The sequence below is a fragment of the Canis aureus genome, chromosome 3 (assembly GCF_053574225.1).
Source record: "Canis aureus isolate CA01 chromosome 3, VMU_Caureus_v.1.0, whole genome shotgun sequence".
Classification (NCBI taxonomy): Eukaryota; Metazoa; Chordata; class Mammalia; order Carnivora; family Canidae; genus Canis; species Canis aureus.
In genome coordinates, this window is record NC_135613.1 from 78,771,076 (window position 1) to 78,787,146 (window position 16,071).

The window sequence follows — 16,071 nt, forward strand, 5'->3', positions numbered from 1 at the left end:
TGTTTATCTGTATCCCTGTTGGGGGAAAAGGTCCTCCTTCCCTCTACTTAGGTATAAATATCAGTTTCAGAAAGAAATGAACTCTTCTCAGGAGGGTTCAAAAAGCAAACACAGTGGGTAAAATATTCATGATTATCAGAAACCTTTCATTAGTCTCTTCTTGTTGTTTTTCTGCTCATCAAGGGAATCTGAAGACCCAAGAGGAATCCATTCCCTTAGACACTAAATCAAGTTAAGTTCCCGCCTATCTAGCCATCTTAGTTTCCATTCCTTGCACTTCTACTAGCTGAATCTTGAATAGATATGAGCCATTCTTTCTCACCAAAGAATCATAGGTGTACTGGTTCTTTGAGTAATAACTTGTGACCTACTGCCTTGACAGTGAAAAATTGAAAGAAAGAAAAAACACAGATGAGTTTTATACAGAAATGAATCATATACTGTAAGGTGAGTTCTTAAAATAGTAGATTTCTCTTAGTCTTCCTACTTTCCCTTCTGAACTTCCACTGAGAGATAAGATGCTTGGGCATTGTTAGACCTCCTTCCACAGTGGGTTACCAAGTTTCTCTTTCCCTTTCTCTGTGTGTTTCCCTCTCTCTCTTCATACACACACACACACACACACACGCACATTGACACATGTGATTGAAAGTCTGTGTTAAGTTTTAGGCTACTTTGCAATTTACCCAATGAAAAGGTTCCTATTTCATCTAATCTGATTGTGAAGTTATCCTGAGTAGGGGATCCCACTGGTAAAGAAGAAATTTCAGATACATTTGTACCATTTTTTGAATTCTGATATCCATATGGGTGATTATGATAATTCTGGCTCTGTTATTCTCTGATTTGAAATATCTGGTTTCAAAGTGTTTTCATGTGTATAACTGACACCATATTACACTATTCTTAGGTATACAAGATAGTGATTCAACTTCTCTGTACTTTATGCTATGCTCACCACAAACATAACTATCATGGGTTACCATACAACGCTGTTGCAATACCATCAACTGTACTTTCTATGCTGTGCCTTTTATTCCCATGACTTCTTCATTCCACACCTGGAAGCCTGAATCTCCCACTCTTTTTCACCCATGAAAATTGTAGCTTTGATTAGCTTAAGCCACATTGTCTAAACACAGGATATATTTTGCCTAAGCTTTGCTGAAAACAGAGATCATGGCTTCTCTCATATTGTGGAGCCAGTTACATAGTCTTCCTTCAAAAAATAATAACAATAACAGCAATAATAATAAGAATCCTGCACTCAAGACAAATTTGGATTAAATAAAAATATCAATATTGTCTGACCTTTCATTGTACAGAGTCCCAACATTTCTTGACATCAAGCTGACATGCATCCTTTCCTCTGGAGTTGGTTCTGTTTTTCTTGTCTCAGGTAGTAGGTTATAAATAAGAGCCATACACTTGATGGAGAGGTCTTCTTTTAGAAGGACATTGCCTGAATTTATGAATATGAGGAGTGGACGGTGGATAGACGGATATTATCTCAAGGTATGGCAAATTAGAAAATATCCAGATATTTAGGATGGAAGGATATAAGTAGAAAACTGCCAGTGGATTGTGTTTGGGAGGACACATATGAATTTTATGTTCCTGGAGCCTCAGAAAGGATAGCCTAGTGTAAGAGAAGCATGGAGCCAGCAATGTACAAGGCTTGGAATTTTCTGGATCATATGAAAGATTACAAGGATCATGTCATGGAGTTGAGTTTCTCAACCTCTTTTGATAGAAGTTCCTTTTTAACCAATTAGTGATTGTAGTGTGATACCGGTCCCAATACAGTGATGAAGGGCTCCTCAAACATCTAGCTTTGAAACTGAGAAGCCTCTACAGCACAAAGAAAATTTATTCTCCCATCCATTCCCAGTCTGATAGATTGGTAGATAGACAGATTGGTAGATATAGATAGGCAGGTAGATCTGTATCACAAGGCAACAATTTTGTATGATTCATTATCATTTCTTGAGTATCTCTCAAGTACCAGACTTTATTAAGGATTTTACAACTACTGTCTTATTTAACTTATATCTCAGCTGGCATTACTACTGCTGAATTGCATATGAGGACCCGAGAACATTATTCAGGAGTACTGTAGACTTTTGAAATGTGCAGTGCTATCAACCATTAAATTCTTGATTTTTTTTTTAATTTCCCCATGAACTGGAAAGAAAAGATGATTGCAAAAGCCCCCCACCCCCACCCCATTGCTGCCCCTTAGTGTACACTCCTGGCTGAATCGTCTCCCCTTGAGACTGTCCTGGCATAACACTCTTGATGTATTCTCTTACATCACAATTTGTCACAGCAAACTGGAGAGAGGTTCTCCTACTGGTTTTGAAGGAGCTTACTGCCACTTAATCGGGTGGCCAGATGGTTAGGACTTGAAGGTGGGCTCTAAAGCTGACTAATGAACCCTGCTACGAGCCAGCAAGACAGTCAGACACCTCTGTCCTAAGTTGCAAGGAACTGAATTCTGCTAATGATATCCAGAGACTTAGAAGAAGATTCCAGACCTCAGATGAGATTCCAGACACAGTTGACATCTTGATTTGAACCTTGAGCAGAACACCCAGTTTACCTGACTCAACACTGTAAGAATGGAAATTTGTGTTGTTTTATGCTGCTAAGCTTGTGTTCATTCATGATATATACCAGAGATTAATATAATGGATTTCAAACTTTCTTCTACATGTAGCTGTGTGTGCATATATTTGTGTGTGCCTGTGTTTCTCTGTGTGCAAAGAGAGAAAAAGAGAGAGAGGAAGAGAGAGAGAGGATGATGATGAAGACAATTGAGTTAAATTCTAGAATTATCTACCATGGATGATGTACTTGCCACATGAAAATGGATTTTAAGTTTTCAGTTAAATGCTGAGTACCCTCTCTATTCCCATAGGGAGAGACACCAAAGCTGTGGAAAATGACAAACAGGAGCCTCGTAACAACATTCATCCTCATAGGCCTTCCCCATGCACCAGCCCTGGACATCCCCCTCTTCACAATCTTCTTAGTGATTTATGTACTCACCGTGATGGGGAACCTCCTCATCCTGCTGGTGATCATGGTAGATTCTCACCTCCACACCCCCATGTACTACTTCCTGACCAACCTGTCCTTCATTGACATGTGGTTCTCCACAGTCACTGTGCCCAAAATGCTGATGACCTTGGGGTCTCCAGGAGGCAGAATGATCTCCTTTCACAGCTGCATGGCCCAGCTCTACTGCTTCCACTTCCTGGGCAGCACCGAGTGTTTCCTCTACACAGTCATGTCCTATGACCGCTACCTGGCCATCAGTCACCCACTCAGGTACGCCAGCATGATGAGGGGGAGAATGTGTGCCGTCCTGACCACCAGCACGTGGCTCAGTGGCTCTCTGCACTCTGCTGTCCAAACCACGCTGACGTTCCGTTTGCCCTACTGTGGGCCCAGCCAGATCCAGCATTACTTCTGTGATGCCCCTCCCATCCTCAGGCTGGCCTGTGCAGACACCTCCGTGAATGAGATAGTGATCTTTGTCAACATTGGGGTGGTGGCCTCGGGCTGCTTCCTCCTCATAGTGTTGTCCTATGTGTCCATTGTCTGTTCCATCCTGAAGATCCGCACCTCAGAGGGGAGGCACAGAGCCTTTCAGACCTGTGCCTCCCACTGCATTGTGGTCCTTTGTTTCTTTGTTCCCTGTGTTTTCATCTACCTGAGGCCAGGCTCCAGGGATGCTGTGGATGGGGTCGTGGCAGTCTTCTACACGGTGCTGACACCCCTTCTAAACCCTGTGGTGTATACCCTGAGGAACAAGGAAGTGAAGAAAGCTCTGTTGAAGCTTAAAGACAAAATAACACAGTCTCAGAGCAAATAAACACTGGAAAGTAGATGTGCTCATTAAAAAAAGTGATATATTCAGTCATCAACATGCAATATATTACATGTGTAGTTCTCCGTGGTAATGTTGTCCACAATCATCCACTCATGAATATTTGTTTCACATATTGGTCTTAGGAATTTTTACACCAGAAGTAAAGTTTTATTGATGTTGAGCTTGCTTATATTTTGATCTATAAATTATTTCTTTGTGAAAGTTTTATTTTAATTTTTTCCACCTTATGGAGCTACAATTGACATATACCATTGTTTTGCCTTCTTAAAAATAAGTATTCTGGTTGGATCTCTGACACAAGGGTTGTATTTTTCATATAGCTAAGTTTTAATACCTAAGTTTTTCTTAAAGCTTATGTACACAACTTGGGAATTTACACTCCTAGTCATAGTGTCCAAGGACAACAGCAGATATCAGTGTCACTTACTCATGATTGTAACTGTGTGACTACCTTCTCAGTTTATCAATGGCAGTGTATGGCTTTGTGTGTGTGTGTGTGTGTGTGTGTGTGTGTTTGGGTCCCCGTGTGACCACTCGTCTTCATGGCACATCCTGATCATGTTCATTACTCCCACACTGAATGAGTTCTAAGCTGTGAGCAGCTCCTTATTGCTCTGGGGGGTCAGCCAAGACAGGCTGTGGTGCTGACACGTTCCTCTCAGGAACTGCCAACATCCACCATCTTGCCAGAGCCCTGTAGGTTCCCAGGTTGGGTGAGGTGGAGCAGCAGGAAGGTAAGGGCAGAAACCACTAGTCTCCATCACATATTCTGACCTGGGTCTCCTGTGCTACCTGACAGATGTCCCCGGTTGGTACCAAACCTTTCCATGCTGGATGCTGTGCCACAGCTGGTGGCGGCTGGTCATCTGGCCAGGTCCCCCCGCTCCCACCATCTTAGGGTCTTAGAAATTCAGCTGCCCCAAACTACAACCTGCTCTGGGACAAGAGCACCCCACATTGCAAGCTGGGACCAATGATGTTTCCTACGTGAAAGATAAAAATTGAAAAGATATTTAAGTAATGTGTCAACATGAGATTTCCACATATTTCTTTTGCAAATCAGAAAAAAACCCTAGCCAGGACAAAACACCCTGAAAATACCTATGTAATGACTACCTTGCTCATACTTGTGGGCACCCACATGTAATGGATGAAATGCTATACTTGCATCCAAACAAAACAAATATTGGCTCAAATCCTTTGATAATAATTTTATACTCAGTACCTCAATTTTCCATCTCAAAAAATTACCCTCTCTCAAAATACTGTTATGAGGATCAAAAGGATGTATACAAGTGGTTTGAATCACAATGAATTCTTTTTTAAAAATATTTTATTTATTTATTCATGAGAGACAGAGAAGGAGAAGCAGATACATAGGTAGAGGGAGAAGCAGGCTCCCTGGAGGGATTCCGATGTGGGACTGGATCCCCAGACCCCGAGATCATGTTCTGAGCGCAAGACAGGCACTCAACCACTGAGCCACCTCGGTGTCCCTATAATAAATTCTTAATTAAGTTTTAAAGTTCAATCCTGGGGCCACCAGTCATTAGCCTGATTCTCCGAATCCTTCCCTTCGCACATTATGTCAATGATTCCCAGCAACTGAACTGCATTTTTGAAGATGCATGAATGTGTGCTTTTTTAAAAAAAATCACCTTAAATTATAGATAATAAATCACTCTAGTTTATTATGGACATTGAAATCATCCTGATTCATTAAATATTTTAATATATTTGCTACCCTTGTATTTCCTAGCTTTCAAGGAATTTAACTATAAGAAAATACCTGGAACATTAAAATTATTATGAATTAAATTATTATAGATTAATTATGAGACAAAAAGTTACATTATTAAGCTTGGGATATGCTAGGCAATTTATAATTTAATCATTGCAAGAACCCTATAAGATAGTTTCTGTTGTTATAAAAAAAATTAGAAAATGAAGGCAGGTTAGATAACTTGAAAAATTTATGCAAGAGTAAGGAATATGATCAAGGTTTAATTTCAGGCTATGTGACACCAAAGCCCATGGTTTTAAAACCTACTGTACATTATCATCACTAATTTCAAGAAAGTTTCATTTTGGAGGAAGCAGAGCAGTATCAATGGATATCACTAACTATTGCAGTAACAAAAACATAGGTTTTTGAATAGTTATGTGTATTTTATAAACAAAATGTAGGATTTTTTTAGAAACTACATATTCTCCCCATAGATTATGAAAAGTGCCTTCTCTACCTCCACTAACTGATATTGCAAATGTGTCATCACACAGTATCATCCCATCTGTTTACTTATGTGTTCCACATTAAACTGTGGTTCCTCTGGGAAAAATACTGTCATAGGGCTGTACTAATCCACTACATTTATATTTGTCTGATGTATTTAGAATGTTCTCCCTGCTACAGACCTTTTATATTTCCAAATATTTACTTTTTGAGGGACTCAACTTCTAATCCACACTCAATAATATTAGATATCATTCCTACACAGAGGCCGTCTTTTTTTTTTCTCCATGCTGCTCTTATCTTCTTTGTTCAAGTCCCTGATGACTTGAGTTCTTTTGATATTTCCATTTGAAGATAAAGCTATCACATCAAACTTCGTCTAAACCAAAACTTTTTTTCCTTCTTCTTCCACATTTGTCTCTCTAGGGATATGATTGGCCTGACAAAATTTACTCTGAAACTCCGAAGGTCTTCCTATAGTCTCAGCTCACATATTTCTTCTTTGTGCAATTAAAAAGGGTTAAGAGAAGAAATAGGGAAAGAGGACAGAGGCAAGATGGCATGAAGAAATTCCAGAAAATAAAGAAAAATGTTGGATAATTTTAATTCTTCAATAATAAATGTTTTACACTATCAAATAATGGTTGGGAAAAGCTTATTTTGTAAATACTCCATTGTGTTGTTGGTATGCTTCCAGAGCCATTAGAAGTTTTTCAGAAGAGGAAAATAAAAAGAAATAAAATAGTGGAGAACTGATGTTTGCATCCCACGTAAGGAACGGTGAAATCTGAGCAAATGTCTCATCACATTGTGCCACATTTTGATGTATTCTCCTGGGTTTCTCCTCAAAATAGCAGACCTGGAGTATTGAACTTGTCCCCTGAGGCTCGTTATTAGTGGTGCTATTCCACTTTAACCTGAACTTTTAAAATATTGTTTGGTAATAGCATGATGTGTCTGATTGATTTCTTGAAGCTTTATCTTCTGAGTTCACTAGTGGTTGAAAATGGTAGTGGCTGAATTTTAAGAAGTAGATGACTAATATGGGAAAAATCAGGCTCAAAACCAGAATGACAAAGGGAAATTTATAATGATCCCAATGCTGATACTTGTTCATTCACTCATGCTATCCGAAATAATCATCAATGCAATAATCCTTTCAACAATTTAAATTAGGTGACCCCTATTTAATATACAAGGAACACAGGGCGTCAGGATATTATCTGTGCTCCAGACCTCCAGATCCCAATTGGAGACACATAAATAGACAAAAGAATCTACTAGCGTCCTAGAGTATATATGGGGTGCTACAGAAAACATCATGACATCTAACACAGATGAGGTAGTACAGTGAATTACTCCCTGAAAATAAAGAAAATAATATTTACAGATAACTAATGCTTACTTCAACCACATAACTCATAATAATTAGTCCATACAGAGTATGAGTAATACAAAGATGATTTCAGTCTATGTGTTTTGGAGTCTGCTCCACATTCACAGAGCTTCTGTTTTCCAGGCCAAGTCATAATGCATGTTGACTCTTTTAGTTCTAACAAGTAGAGAATTGGGACCCAAGAGATTAAACCCAAGGCATTTCACATTTATTTTTATTGCCTGACAATCTTTACATCCAGACCATGCTCATGTATTGACCACGACCTGCCCGCTCTCAACCACAGGAAGGCCAGAATGTATAATCCTGCCATGTCCCTGTGGTAGAGACAAGGATGTGTTAGGTGGGCTTCACTAAGCAAGACTAAGGTCTAATTCAAATATTTGCAGTCTGATCCTATTCTTCTCACTGTGGGTAAAATTAAGACAAATGCATATCTTATCCTCCTTGGTGGAATGGGAGGGTCATATCCTTATTCAAAAGTTGTCACTATCAAGTATTTTCAAAGACCTTGTTCTCATATTTGGATACTCATACTATCGAAGTGACTGGGGGATGTACATATTAGATTAGAAAAGACATTGGTGAAACTCTACTGATTCAGTACCACTCTATTCCTCCAGTCCACCCATAGTCAGAGCAGGGGCTGTGGAAAGCCATAGTAGAATTTTGAAAATATGGAAATTTGTGCAGCGAGTCTCAGGGAGTCAGATGCCCTAATGATAGCACTAATGATCATTAGATACAAGTAGATGGCAAGGGCTCCTGTGGAGTGAGATATTTAGTAGGTAAGACATGCAAGAATTTCTAGTTATGTCCTCTAAAAGCTGCCTGCAGACTGTATATTCACACATGTGTCGATGTGATATGAAAGTATTTAAAATCATTAATGAAATGTGACCAACCATTCATAGGTGAACAAACTGTAAAATCAACACAGAAGAGTAATGTACAATGGGCAGCCTGCCACGTTAATTAATCCATCACTGACATGGGCCAATTTGCCCTGTGACCTCAGCTTTCTGCTGGGTCCAAGGAAAGCCTTGATGTTCAATATGTCCCAATTTGTCTTGTTTTAAGAAGGCAAGGGACAGCTTCCAAGCCTTTTCTAATACTGGAGATGAAACTAGAAGTCACAAATCATAACTCTTAAGCTCAACAACTGAACATTTTTAATGATATAATATTTATTCAGATTTGTTTATATGTCTGAGTTTTTAAACTTTCTGATCCTTCCTATAGCTCAAATACTCCTTTCAGGATTAATTTTATTATTATGTTATATATATTTAAGTTACTAGATATGGTTGTAGTAGTGGTAAAATCTTTCCATTTTTTAACGTCTCCAAATATCATTATTTCACTCATATTTGATAGTTGCTCAACATTGAATTGTATTTATGTTTATTGAAGTATAGTTGACACACAATGTATAATAATTTCAGATGTACAACATATATTATTCCACAAGTCTATGCATTATGCTCTGCTCACCACAAGTGTAGCTTCCTCTGTCGCCTACAACCCTGTTACAATATCACCAACTCTACCTCCTATGCTGTGCCTTTCCTCCCATGGCTCATTCATTCCATACCTGGAAGCCTGAACCTCCGGGTCCCCTTTGCTCACTTCACCCCCTTCCCAGCCCTGCCCCTCTGGCAGACTCCAGTTTGTTCTCTGTATTTATTAGCAGAACATTCTTGATTGACATTTATCTTCTCACACTCTTTGCACTTTATGTCAATATTTGTCAATTTGTATCATTGCTGAGGCTCTGTCAGCTGTTAAAATATTTCACTGAAGAATAACTTACTAATAGCAATTTTCACAAGTCATATATTTTGAAGCTGTTCTGCTAATACGGTAGAGTTTGGGAGTTTAATATCTTCCTCTTAAGTTGACTCTTTTATCTTTATAAAATGCCCCTTATACTCAGCCACAAAACAAAGGAAATTTTGCATTTGTAACAACATAGATGGACCTAGAGGGCATTATGCTAAGTGATATAAGTCAGACAGAGGAAGACAAATACTATATGATTTCACTTACATGTGGAATCTAAACAACAAAAGAACAAACAAGCAAATAATAAAACAGAAGCAGGCTCTACAAAGAGCAAATTGGCTTAAATAGAAAACTAACTAATGGTGTCAAAAGAGGATGAGCAAAGTAGGTGAAAGGAATAAGGAGATAAAAACTTCCTGTATTCAAATAATAAGTCATGGGGATTAAAATACAGCAAATACATAATTTTCTGTAGTGACAGATGGTGACTACACCTATCCTACATTTCCTAATGCAGACTATTGTCACATTACTATAACCAATATAATATTGTAGGTCAATTAGACTTCAATAAAAATAAAAAAATAACTTTATGCTTCTTACTTCCAACCTTAAAAATCACTTTATTTGATGTATATAGACTTGGGTTTTCTACTGGTGTTTTTGTGACATATGTTTTCTACTGTTAGTTTCCATTTTTAAGTTTCCAAGTTTCCATTCTTTGTATCTGATACAGTTTCTTTTAAAGTAGATAATTAAGAATTTTACACTTGATCTTAGCAAAAGGCCGAGAAGCGATAGATAATTAGGAATTTTTAAGTCTGTCTGTAATACTTTTATTTTATTTGAGGTGATTACTGTATCTGTAATTGCTGATACAGTTAGATTTAAATTGAATATTTTGCTACTTGTTTCATTCTACCTTAAATTCTTTTTTCTTAAATGAGTGGGAAATATCAGAAAGGGAGACAGAACATGAGAGACTCCTAACTCTGGGAAATGAACAAGGGGTGGTGGAAATGAGGGTGGGCGGGGGGTGGGGGTGACTGGGTGACGGGTCATTGAGGGGGGCACTTGATGGAATGAGCACTGGGTGTTATGCTATATGTTGGCAAATTGAACTCCAATAAAAAAAATACATTAAAAATTCTCTTTCTTTATTCCTGTGCTTTTTCTGTTTTCCTTGTATTAATAAAGTATTTAATGTATTAAACAAGAGTTCATCATTTTATTTTGTTGTTATTTAACTATTCTCATTATTCCATTATCTTTTTATGATATTCAATATAATTTTTAATATTATAACTTACTTACACTAGTACTTTCATCAAATCCTAAATAATCCAAGACTCTTACAATCATTTAAAGCCATGTAATATCTTAAATATTTTTATATTTTGTCCTGTATTTTATTTCTAATTATCTTATAAACCTCAAAGGACATTATTATTGGTGCTTTATTATTTAATTCATTTTTATTATTAATGTGCTTTAAATACCTAATAGTGTTTTTATATTTACCTATAATTTCCCTTCTGATCCTATTTATTCCTTCTTGTACCCTGATCTAGGATCATTTTATTCAATTTTGGAATTTCTTTTAGTAATTTTTATATTTTATTATGCAGTTCATTCTTTTTCAGAGGTAGGTTATATCTGACAGCTACTTTGTTACGCTTGTATAAAAATAATGGCTTTCTTTTTGTTTTTAATTTGGATTTTTTTTTTAAGATTTTATTTATTTATTCATGAGAAACAGAGAGAGAGGCAGAGGTTGAAGCAGGCTCCTTGCAGGGAGCCCGATGTGGGACTCCATCACAGGACCCCTAGATCATGACCTGAGCCAGAGGCAGGTTCCACCCAGGTATGAGCCACCCAGGTATGGCTTTTTAATTTAGAATTTGACTTATTTGCTTGCCTGCTTTGAAAAAGCAACCTTACAAAGGTATAATTTGCATATGCTGAAAGTACCCATTGTAGGTGCCCACTTTGATGCTTTAACAAATGTTGGTTACTTCCACAATCAAGATAAAAATCTTTCCATCATCCCAATGGAATCCCTGTGTCCTTTCTGTTGTTCTTCACCAGTCTGAGATGCAGACTGATCTACTTTCTCTCACTGCAGATGACACCTGTGTTTTTGGAGTTTCCAACAATAGAATCAGAGAGTACTTACACTTCTGTGACCAGCTTCTTTCACTCATCCATCTTCTTCTCCCTCATCTGTGTTTGTGCCTATCAATAATTCATTTCTCATTGAATGTGGTCTATGGTGTCAATATGTCACAATTTATCACCCATTGCTTAACATTTGTCTTGTTTCCAGTCTGGGCATATTATTTATAAAGATGTTATGTAGAATCATTTGCAAAATTTGTGTGGACATATGTTTTCAATTCTCTTGAGTAAATATCAGATGGTGGAACTGCTAAGTGAAATGATAAGTCAAGTTACAAATGCATGTTTAATTCCTTAAGAAACTATCTGATTGTTCTGCAAATTGATTGTACCTTCTCTATCTCCACTGGCAAGACAAGAGTTCCAACTGCTCTGCATTTTATGCATATTTGATGTTGTCAATTTTTAAATTTTAGCCCTTTGATTATGTGTGGTAGTATCTTACTATGGTTTACTTTAGATTTCACTGTTTATTAATAACGTTGAGTATTTATTCATCTTCCTGTTGGCCACTCACATATTTTCTTTGTGAAGTGTGTGGCCAAGTTTTATGCCTGTTTCTCATGAGTCATTTGTTTTTGGTTATTGACTTGTGGGATATCTTTACACCTTTTGGGGTTGAAGTTTGGGCCTTCCGTCCCTTGGTATCTCCCAGGGCCATGTTATCAAGACGTAGATGCTCTTAGAAGCACTATCTCTGGGGATCTTTAAATTTACAGTCTCTATAAAAGTCTTTGGGTGTTATTGTGACAAACAGTTCTGTAAGGTTCAGCAACAGATTTGAGCAAATCTCCCAAAGACTGTGCTTCTTGGGCTTACTTGGAAAAGTAAGAAAGCTGGAGGTTACCCTTTCCTTATACGGACCCTCCTTATGCCACTCATTGAATGGGAGGAGGAAACAGATGTTTAAGGCCAGAACAGACCAGAGAATGTAGTGACCAGTCCTCTTGCTTACTTAACCTCATGGGCTTTACCTGCCTTGTCTCCTAAGTTACACTGTCAACCAGATAATTTCACCTGAAGCCCCTTCAGGTACTTAGCCCAAACAGTTCCAAAATGAGACTTTCATTCTACCCCCAGAACTCACCTTTGTTACTTTCTCTACTCTCGAGTTATGTCACAGCTGTCAGAGCATACTAACTTCTCCATCAAACTCGACCTCCTCACACACTTGGCTACCACATGCCACCTGCTGCACCACTCTCAATGTCTGCTACTGCCTCACCTGGATCATCAAGAGTGTGTGTTTCTTCTTTTCTGAGATGCAGCTGAAAAGGCTCTCTCGATGTTTCTCCCCTAAAGCTTGCCTTCCTCTAAACTATCTTCCTTGTTGCCATTATGTCTCTAAATGGAAATGCCATCATATTGCTGTCACATTTGTGTATTTTAATAACTTTCCAGAATGTGCAAGATGAAAGTCCTTTTCTTATTGTCTAATTTTTCCGACTCCTTTTCTTATGCCCCTATGCATCTTTTATATTGGGGCTATAAGCTCCTTGAAGGGATGTCTTTGTCTCTGTAATCTTTGTATCTGTGGTGTGTAGGACTTAACACATATTTATATGTTGAATGGATAAGTAGGTGGATTTCAGCAGGAGAGAGAAAAAAAGAACATAAAAAATGTTAGTGGTCTGGATAAAACAAATCCAAAGTTGTTTTATCCAACCCTCTATCAATTAAACTACTAATATTTGATAGCTTTATTGAGTGGCCAATATGTATATTAGCTAAACATCCTCACATCAGACATCCTTACAGTCTTGGAACTGTTCAGAGTCTTTACCTATCACCATAAATGGCAGCTTCTACTGGAGTTCTGGCAAGCAATGCAGAAGTAAAAATTAAACATGGATTAAATTTTAATTAAAAAATTAAGATTGGATAATTTGAAATGTTCCTTACAAGTATAATGTTCAGGTTGGTGGTTCAATTTAATTCCAAATAAATAAAAGAGAAGCTAGTCATATCTGGCCTTTCTTCTTTATTTACATTGATCCAACACTGACTTTCTGCCCACCTTGAGCACAGCTTTCTTCACTTCCTTGTTCCTCAGGGTGTACACCACAGGGTTGAGAAGGGGTGTCAGCACCGTGTAGAAGACTGCCACGACCCCATCCACAGCATCCCTGGAGCCTGGCCTCAGGTAAATGAAAAGACCAGGGCCAAAGAAACAAAGGACCACAATGCAGTGGGAGGCACAGGTCTGAAAGGCTCTATGCCTCTCCTCTGAGGTGCGGATTTCAGGATGGAACAGATGATGGACACATAGGACAACACTATGAGGAGGAAGCAGCCCGAGGCCACCACCCCAATGTTGACAAAGATCACCATCTCGTTCACAGAGGTGTCTGCACAGACCAGCCTGAGGATGGGAGGGGCATCACAGAAGTAATGCTGGATCTGGCCGGGCCCACAGTAGGGCAAACGGAACGTCAGTGTGGTCTGGACAGCAGAGTGCAGAGAGCCACTGAGCCACGTGCTGGTGGCCAGGAGGGCACATGTTCTCCCCCTCATCATGCTGGCGTACCTGAGTGGGTGACTGATGGCCAGGTAGCGGTCATAGGACGTGACTGTGCAGAGGAAACACTCGGTGCTGCCCAGGAAGTGGAAGGAGTAGAGCTGGGCCATGCAGCTGTGAAAGGAGATCATCCTGCCTCCTGGAGACCCCAAGGTCATCAGCATTTTGGGCACAGTGACTGTGGAGAACCACATGTCAATGAAGGACAGGTTGGTCAGGAAGTAGTACATGGGGGTGTGGAGGTGAGAATCCACCCTGATCACCAGCAGGATGAGGAGGTTCCCCATCACGGTGAGTACATAAATCACTAAGAAGATTGTGAAGAGGGGGATGTCCAGGGCTGGTGCATGGGGAAGGCCAATGAGGATGAACATTGTCACTACACTCATGTTTGTCATTTCTTCTCACATATGGAGTTCTGTCCCTATTGGAAGGAAAGCAAATTCAACATTTACTGAGATCATATTTTATGGCAACTACATTTTTGCTGATGGAAAAACACAAGATGTAATTGTCATTTATGTGTTATATGGCATTTTTACTTTACATGGGGCTTTGAGGAGATTTGGTCACTTCCTTATTACAGTACCCAAATCAGCCAAATAGAAAAGAGAGGTAAATTGTGTTTTCTATTTTCTGTAGAATTAGAAAAGCTATACCCAAACCAACAACTTTCCAGAGTTGGCATGCTCTCTCATGGATAAGTCTTTATCCAGGTGTCTCTCTCTCTCTCTTTTCCTCTCTAACCATCACACCCCCCACTAGAAAATACACATAAATACACACGTGAACATGTACACACACTGGCATATATACAGATTTAATCTCTTCTCATCAGATAATTTCCACTATAAGTACAGATTTCTAAAGAAAGCTTCATCCATAGTAGCTGAGAAAACTTCCCTCCTAAAGCTCTCTGGTCAGCAGCAGATGTGTCAGGGCAGGACCCTAGCAAGGTTTTAGCATCACAGGTTCATCAGTCCTACGCTGAGCCATGATCATAACCCTCTAATCAGTTGTGAAGTCTGACCCCTACTTGATGCAGTAGCGGTCAGAGTACCATCACCTTCCCCACCTCCTCTTATCCTATGTTTATTTCTATTTATAAATTTTTATTATTTCTCTCTCCAGAGCTTTAAGCAATCAATCATCCTCCTTCTGGAGTGTCATCAGATCTTCTCAGAGTATATTTTGAGGTGTCCATGAAGCATTAGGTCTGCTTAATTAGTAAAGAGGACCAAACCGCATATTTGAGTTTTGAATTCCAAGACCAAATATTTATGTTTACTGTAAGACAGACACCAATGTTCTTTCAAAAATAAAGGAAAAGTATGTAGTGTTATTCCACAGCTCAGACTGCAGGTTTCCTCCCTCCCTCCCTTCCTTCCTTCTTTCCTTCCTTCCTTCCTTCCTTCCTTCCTTCCTTCCTTCCTTCCTTCCTTCCTTCCTTTGTTTCTTCCATAGTTTCTTTCTTTTGAGTGATCTGAAAGTCCTTGAAATTATATGTCCAAAGAGAAAACAAAGAGGGATGAAGAAGTGAAGAGAAATCTGATTCCACACTTGGAACTCTCTGATAGCAAAAGAGCACTTTTTTAAAGATTTTATTTATTTATTCATGAGACACACACACACACACACACACACACACACAGAGACAGAGACAGAGAGACAGAGACAGAGACAGAGACACAGGCAGAGGGATTTTTTCCCTGCTTCCTGCAGGGAGCCCGATGTGGGACTTGATCCCAAGACTCCAGGATCACGCCCTGAGCCGAAGGCAGACACTCAACCGCTGAGCCACTCAGACATCCCAAAAGAGCATTTGTTTACTAATTTTTAAGGTGCTTCTGCCATACAAAGTCAAGTCAGAAACATGTCTCCATTCTGGTGCATCTGATAAAAACAGACTTTTCCTGTTGTAATGTTGTAATTACAACTTTTTCACAGATGTAATGCTGTTTTATAGAGAAAGCACTGTATTGACCATGATTTTAGAGAATTTTGCGTGTTTTATTAAACTGCAAACCTGGTCCTGCCACCACAACCAAGCAATATAAGCCAAA

The 16,071-nt window shown here is 38.9% G+C and overlaps 1 protein-coding gene and 1 pseudogene across 1 annotated transcript; one reads left to right on the forward strand and one right to left on the reverse strand.

Annotated features, from left to right (window-relative positions):
- Positions 1-2,944: 2,944 nt before the first annotated feature.
- LOC144305742 (olfactory receptor 10G9-like) lies at positions 2,945-3,880 on the forward strand. The gene has a single exon (XM_077884823.1). The coding sequence runs from the start codon at positions 2,945-2,947 to the stop codon at positions 3,878-3,880; it is 936 nt and encodes a 311-aa protein (XP_077740949.1).
- A 9,591-nt stretch (positions 3,881-13,471) lies between these two features.
- On the reverse strand, positions 13,472-14,406 carry LOC144305751 (olfactory receptor 10G7-like; annotated as a pseudogene).
- Positions 14,407-16,071: the final 1,665 nt, after the last annotated feature.

Coding starts and splice junctions, on each gene's coding strand:
- LOC144305742 (XM_077884823.1), top strand. CDS start 2,945: ATGACAAACAGGAGCCTCGTAACAACATTCATCCTCATAGGCCTTCCC.